This window comes from Lytechinus variegatus, chromosome 6, assembly GCF_018143015.1.
Source record: "Lytechinus variegatus isolate NC3 chromosome 6, Lvar_3.0, whole genome shotgun sequence".
In the NCBI taxonomy this organism is placed as follows: Eukaryota; Metazoa; Echinodermata; class Echinoidea; order Temnopleuroida; family Toxopneustidae; genus Lytechinus; species Lytechinus variegatus.
In genome coordinates this window covers 33,168,901-33,176,838 of record NC_054745.1, presented here as the reverse complement: position 1 = coordinate 33,176,838, position 7,938 = coordinate 33,168,901, and the positions used below count along the sequence as shown (strand labels likewise).

The window sequence follows — 7,938 nt, the reverse complement described above, 5'->3', positions numbered from 1 at the left end:
GCATTATTTTGTGTATGTTGCATCATAGTGATGTAAGGCAATGACTACTCTACCAAATACTTAAATGCATAAAAAAATGCAAAATGTACTTAGGAGGATACCTCAAATTTTGATATGGTAAAGTTGTTCTTGGCCCTTGTCATAATTTACTTACCTAGTTGCCAATTTGAAATGTACATAGTATTAATGATCTTAATTTCAAAGCAGCCATAATTTTAGTTTGCTTCTCTGATTTCTTTTAACCCTAAATAGACTGGGCTATTTCGACGCCTGAAAAGACTGGGGAAGGGGGGGGGGGCTGAATCAGCCTTATGATCTCGGCTCTTGATCGAGCAATCGCGACGAAAATTGGCACACGCGTTACCCATGGCATTATCTACAAAACTATAACATCAAATTTGGCAAAATATCTCATGTCTCATTAATTATGCTAATTTATGCGTAAAATCATAAGTTTGCTCTAATTAATAAAATAATGCCCTGAAATGCAAATTTTTGTTTCACATACTCTAGATAGGCATCTGATCAAATTGATTAAAAAAAATCAAAATGAAATTTGTTTTCTTATGTATTCTATTGTTTTCTAAATTTCTTATGTACTGTATTTCTTTGTTTTTCGACTTTTCGTTTTTTATTGTTTTTTCAATGGAAATTGTCGGGGACTTTATTTTGACCATAAACAAGATAAAATTAATTGATTTTGAGCAGTAAAAGGAAAAATAATGATACATTTATGAATTTTGGCTAAGAACACTATTTGCATTGGATTTGTACACAAATTCACGTTTTTTGAGTAATTTTCGGTCTGCATGCACTTACGAAATGTTGCGTTATTTTAAAACCGCGTACCCGGGGGTCACAATTTTGGTCTCAAAAGTTGCGCAGCGGATTTATCGCGAAAAATGTTGAGGGGGGGGGGGCTGAATCAGCCCCCCAGTCTTTTTAGGGTTAAGTGTTCACTATTCTGTTTTACTTATTTTTTTCCTTTCCAACACAACATGTTATGACCAAGGTTGATTTCCCCTTTAACATTAAATATGAATACCCAAAATGAATATTGGTGCCATTGTTGAACTTTTAAGAGTACTTGCTAAAATTGAGAAGTAGTTAGATCCACAAGTAGTTTTCCTGCCGTTCTGGCTATCGTATGTGGCTACCATGGTAATGCACTCTCTGACAAATGAAAAAAAAGGTTCTTGCATATCTTTACCTCAAGGCCAATGTGTGAGTCACAATTCATGAGTTCAAATCGCAAGCTTTAAATCTAAATTTTGCCATGTTTTATGATGTTACCATGGCAACACAATTTCTGAAAAAACGCACAAAAATTGTGTCGTGCACATCGTCACTTGAAGCCAAATGTGTGTGCACAATTTCAAGGAAATAGTTGAAAACAGAGGAAGTAATTTTAACTGCACGATTTTTACCGATTTTATGTCATGATTTACTGTTACCATGGCAACACATTGTCCAACACATGCAAAAAATGTGTCTTGCACATCTTTACCCCACTACCAATATATATCAATATATACAAACACACACACACCGACATTCAACCCCCTCCACCACCCCTTCAGCTTGTTTATGCATCTATATTCAGATATTTGGTGCATTGAGATTGCAGGACATATAGAACATCTGTTCAAAAAACGTCTGAATTCCAGAACTAAGCGAGAACAAAACAATGAACTGTTATTGATTTTTGTACTGGCACTAGTCTATAAATCAAACCAAGTAGAAATCACAAATTTTGACATATCACCCATATTTGTTTTGTTCCTGCAGCCAGATTTTTAGAGCATATCCTAGTTTTAATTCTTAATCATGAACAGGGGTCTGGAGAAAGAAATCATGCTTTTGTCCACGTTGTCCACAAGAAGGGCATTTTTTTACAGACCAGACTACATGGTCTACCTTCATTTAGTCTAATGCCATTCCGTCCGTCAATATTTTGTCTAACAACCGTTTGGTCCAATAACCATATTTGGTCCAATCATCACTCCGTCTAATCACTTGATCATCTAGTACCATTTCGACTATAAAAAATAACCAGTTGGTCTGATACCCATTTTTGAGAAGAAAACAAGTGTACAAATAATTTGCATTGCTTGCCATTTAATTTCATGCGAGGCATCAAAACACTAGGCAGTATGCCTAAATAACATAAAAGTTAATGAACATCAACACAGTGTGAATAATGTCGTGAGACATAAGAAAAGACTACATATGCATCAGAACTGCGGCATACTGAAAAATATGGTCACGTGAACACCAGAAGGGTAGTAACTCCTCACTGGGGCTGTTGATCACGTGACCCACCCGCAGGATAGTACTTCCCACGGGTATTTCCTCAAAATCTTGGTAATCAACATCTTTGGAGCATATACATGTACTTTGATATTAATATTGGTGATCTGTCAGGTTTCAAACAATTTGTTTCTGAACACAAACCTACATATTGTATAAGGCTTTCCTTTAATGCTCCTTACCATTTACGTGTAACAACCAAAATTAGCCACATTACGTAATCTGTTTTTTGTTTGTGGCAACTGCGGTAGGAACTCGGCAGGACAGCATTTTGCTGGTAAACGCCAAGCTGGTATATAACCAATTACCTATGAAACATTTTACGTCTAGGTTAATCAGTCATAGTGGCTGACGTTATAGACGACATATATCACTCTAGGGCCTTTTATCAAAGTGGAGACAATGGCAGAGTTGGGATGCGAACTCACAACCTTGCGATTATGAGTCCTATGCTCTAACCACTGGACCACACGATTCTTTGGCCTGCATAAGGTTTTAGAAGGTTGGGTGGGCAACTACAGCGTTTATCAAGAAAGCGTTCCTTAATTCTGAAAATACATATGACATGTATATCTATATATCCATACTATAATTGTATCCGCAACTATCTGTGCACGCTTTCTTGATAAACACTGTAATTGCCGCCCAACCTTCCAACCTTATGCAGGCCGAAGAGTTACGTACAGATTTCCTGCGCTCCTAATTACCAACATAAAATCAATATCTCTCCCAACATCCCAAACAATGCTGACATAATTCTTCCCAACCTCTCAACCATGTGCTGTTTCACAGGAGTATCATAAATATTCATACACACAATTTCCTAAACATTTTCCATGTACCTAATTCGCATGTTTATGTTTATTTAATTTCCAGGAACACATAACATAATAACATAACAAATTCTCATATGAAACTTAACAATATACAATATACACAATAACATAAACAACAACCAATGCCTGGGGATTACCTAAAAGAAATAATAATTTCTGTATAAAGGCTCCCCTCATTAGTTGTCATAAAATTCATACAAACACAATGGTCAGCATGTACTCGAAAAGAATGTAATAAAAAGAAAGGAAAATATAAAAGGACAAGCCTAAGGCATTCGCCTGAAGATTATAACTGAAATCTTCAATATGCATTAATAATTGGGGACATATCAAACAAAATATTACGTAAAGCATTTAAAAATGGCCAAACAGAAACATCAAGACATAAATCACAAGTAGAACGGGGGAGTGTATCCATAAAACGAGGGAACATATACAAGCATGTGAACTTCAAACAATTGGTTCTAGCAAATTCATGAGTAAAAGTAAGAAAATGAGTCCTTCTAAATCTAGGCTTCATAGAACTCAAGGACTCAATGTCTCTCCCAACCTCCCAACCATAAGGTGATGTCTCACAGGAGCATCATAAATCGTAATACACAAGATTTCCTAAACATTTTCCATACTCCTAATATCCCTCATAGAGCTCAAGGACTCAAAGTCTCTCACAACCATGATGACATAATTCTGACCAGCCTCCCAACCATAATGCTGAGCTGCCAACCCGAACAAGAACATTTCAGTGCTGTATTTTCAAGGCTGAAATTCATTATTTTGGTGAGGAAATTGGTATTTTTACAGGAATACCATAGGACAACACACACTGAAACGTAAGAAAATAGTATTTTGCATGAAACCATAAGTATTATTTTCTATTTTCAGTACTAAATACGGAAAATCAGTACTACTTGGCAGCTCTGAAATGTACCGTCCCACAGAAACATTATAAATCTTGATACACAAAATTTCCTAAACATTTTCCGTGCTTCTTATTTGCATCATAGAGCTCAATGACTCAATGCCTCATCCAACCTCCCATAATTCTGCCCAACCTCCCAACCATACAGTAAAATCTCACAAGAATATCATAAGTCGCGAAACACACAATTTCCTATTTATTTTACATGCTCTGAATTCCATCAAAGGGACTCAAAACTCAATGTCGCTCCGAACCTCCCAACCAGTTCAGTTCAGTTTATTTATTTTCTCATCAATATAAAAAACAATATACAATATGTACATGAGTAAAAATTACACGAAAAGAGAAAAAAGGAAAACTACTTAAAAGTTTATGAGAACTTGTGAGTTGTAGCTCTCAAACAATAACAAAAAATCTAACAGTGTATGAAGATCAAAGTACTGTCGTAATTCTGCCCAGCCTCCCAACCATCATGTAATATTTCTTATGAATATCGTAAACTGTGATACACACGATTCCTAGATATGGGTATCCTCAACAGTACCTCAGCTCTACGTGTAAAGTCAGTTGGTGTGGTAACACAACAATTATTTATTGTTACACTGAAATGCTCACAATCATGTAGCCCTTACACACTGTCACCTCGTGTGTCTAAATTTTGTACTGACGTTAGGTCTTCCCCTCATGATATTATAAAATAAAACCCTGATATTATGAAACAAAAATACATAGAGTGGGAGGGGAGGGAAACTTGTTGCCTCGATGGGATTTCAAAATGCAATTGCTTTATACCAGCACATGTCATTATAGAGACGGGGTAATAGTATGGAGCGCTTAGAATCATTTGTATTACGCATTGATTGTAATCATTTCTTTATTTCAAAGAAAAGCAGAATACGAATAAACAAAGTCAAACAATGAAGAGTAAAAATCGAAACCAGGTCCATGAACCTGTACTGGTTCAAGGCAGGTTAACATGTACATAAAAAGTAAATTACAAAGGCATAACATATTGATTGCGAACAAAAAGCAATCATAGAATTAAAACTGAGTAGGTGCATTTGCATTAATCATTAAAAAAAAGCTTTGAAAAGAGACTTGCTTATATGAGCAAAGGCACAAAGAAAGAGAGAGAGAAAGAAAAATGGCATGAGCAATGGAGCATTCCATACACTGATACATCCGTTATGGTAGCAATAATCATTCTAGATAGACAGAAGATAGAGAGAGAGAAACAGGTTCAATAAAAGAAAACGGATATATGGGGGTTATATGCTGCATGTTATAATGCACGTTCCCCGCAGTGATTCTACTTCGTAAGCCTAATTGTTCAGAATCATGTATGGGTTGCACACCTGCTACCGATCAAAACGCCACAAATTCAAAGCAACAAAAGGTTGCCATTCATATGCAAATGAGCACAACCGTATATAAGCACAGCAAACACGCTCATTCACCAGTGTACTTCTGTGTGCCAATCTACGCCAGGCTACATGATGACGGACCTCTCGCGGGAACTCTCCGATTTACTTAACGGGCCCTGCCCTTCGCTGGATCCGGAACCATCCGCCTCCCAACCACTGGCTGGCGGCCAAGCAGCCAAGGACGGAAAGAAGAAGAAGCCGGGCAAGCAAGCTCCGTGTACCATAACCAGACCGACCCCGGACGATGGATCTATTGACCCCCGGGAGACTCCGCGGCAGCCCCCTGACGCTGCACCTATGGGTGCCAGGGAGGCGGAGATAGACGTCGGCCATGCGCCAGGCATGTTGGAGCTGGCCAACACTGTATCGACGTTACAGTCGACTGTTCTGTCCCTCCTCCCAAACACCTCTGCAACCACCAACCAGCAGGGAGATGATGTGGACGACGATATCGAGTGGCTTGTCTCTCAGCAACCCTCCACTCAGGACCGAGCTGATCAAGGTGTATTGGGAGAGTACTCCGAACTAGTGGAGAAAGCAGACGAGGTAGTCGGCGCTTCTGTGTCAGAGAAACTGGCCGAGGTGGTTAACAAGTTGATGTCCACCGGCTTGAAAGAGGACACTCTAAAGGGGAAGTTGGAGGCTTTCCCCCGACCTGAGAATTGTAAGGCCCTTTCCGCCCCCAGAGTCAACCCTGAGATTTGGTCTATCTTAAAGAGTGGAACTCGAATATTCGACCACAAACTTCAGAAGACCCAGTCACTCTTACTCAAGGCAAAATCTCCACTTGCCCGCGCTGCGGATGGCCTTCTCGATCCAGATAAGGCCCCCTCCATCGACCCACGGCAAACTAGCAAGCTGCTACTGGACGGCATTGCCATTTTGGGGGCGGCAAGCCTCGACCTGAGCTCGAGGCATCGTGAGCTCATCAAGCCGGAGCTTGATACGGCTTTTCGCCCGCTATGCACGGATAGTGCGGGTTCCTGAACCTCCAACCTGCTGTTCGGGGACAATCTCCCCCAGAGATGCAAGGAATTAAAGGAAACACATCGGCTGGGCATTGGTGTACAGGCCCCCCATCAAAACCGCAGGAGGTTTGCACGCCCCACTCGACAGGCTACCAGACCCTATCAAGTAGAGGGGTACCGTGACTCACGCCGCCGTTCGATGCCGGGAAACTATTCAAGGCCTCCCCCAAACTTCCCTCCGAGGAGACACCGGGCCCCGCCTTTCCACCCGGACCAGCGCGGCCGTCAAACCAAGAAACAAGCCGATTAGATCAATCGGCGTCGGTAAGTTTGCCCGTTGTTTCGGGTAGATTGTCTCGGTTCACCCCCCATTGGAAGCGGATTACTTCAGACCCATGGGTCTTGAACACGGTTCAACATTATTTTATAGAATTCGACTGTTCACCTTATCAGACTACTGTTCCATCTCAAATCAGTTTCAGCGAACCTGAAATGATATTAATTGACGCAGAAATTCAAAATCTGCTTAAAAAGGAGGCTATTGTACCCTGTATTCATGTGAAGGGTGAATTCATTTCAAACATTTTTCTCTCACCCAAAAAAGACGGCTCTTTTCGGCCGGTTATCAACCTCAAAAACCTGAACCAATTTGTTTCATATCACCATTTTAAAATGGAGACCTTTGATTCTGCTCTACGTTTAATTGAACCGAATTGTTATTTTGCGTCTATTGACCTCAAAGACGCATATTTCTCAGTGCCTATTGCACAGGAACATCGCAAGTATCTCCGCTTCCAATGGAGGGGCAAACTTTTCGAGTTTTGTGTTCTCCCATTTGGGTTATCGAGTGCACCGAGAGTCTTTACAAAAATTCTTAAACCAATGATTGCTTTCCTCCGGAATTTAGGGTATGCATCTTGTAATTATATCGACGATGCATTATTAATAGGATATGATTATAACGAATGCCAATGTAATACTAAGGCACGCCTAGATCTTTGTGAATCTCTAGGCTTTGTTGTGAATAGAAAGAAATCGGTGATTGAACCCTGTCAACAAATCGAATTTCTTGGTTTTGTGATAAATACTCGATCAAGGTTGGCGCTGACATGGTGGGCGTCTCACGCCCCGGCGCCTCTGCCCCAATCGTTCAGAACGTCGACATTTACATAGAGACAGATGCATCCCTCATGGGATGGGGGCGTATAGTCCAACTCTTCATGTCAATACACAAGGACACTGGTCCTCAACAGAATGCGATTTGCATATTAATGTTTTGGAACTTTTGGCTATCCTCTTTGCACTTCGTTCCTTTTGTTCAGATTTGAACGCCGTACATGTTCACGTTAGGACTGACAATTCCTCAGCTGTCTCTTGCATCAACAAATTTGGTACATGTCATTCGCCTGATCTACATTCCGTCAGTCGAGACATTTGGTTGTGGTGTATGGAGAGGAATATTTGGCTCTCCGCCGAACACA

General features: G+C 40.3%; 1 protein-coding gene across 1 annotated transcript; it reads left to right on the top strand.

The window, feature by feature from the left end:
- Positions 1–5,561: 5,561 nt before the first annotated feature.
- On the top strand, positions 5,562–6,476 carry LOC121417731. The gene has a single exon (XM_041611464.1). It carries the CDS (start codon positions 5,562–5,564, stop codon positions 6,474–6,476), a length of 915 nt encoding a protein of 304 aa, XP_041467398.1.
- Positions 6,477–7,938: the final 1,462 nt, after the last annotated feature.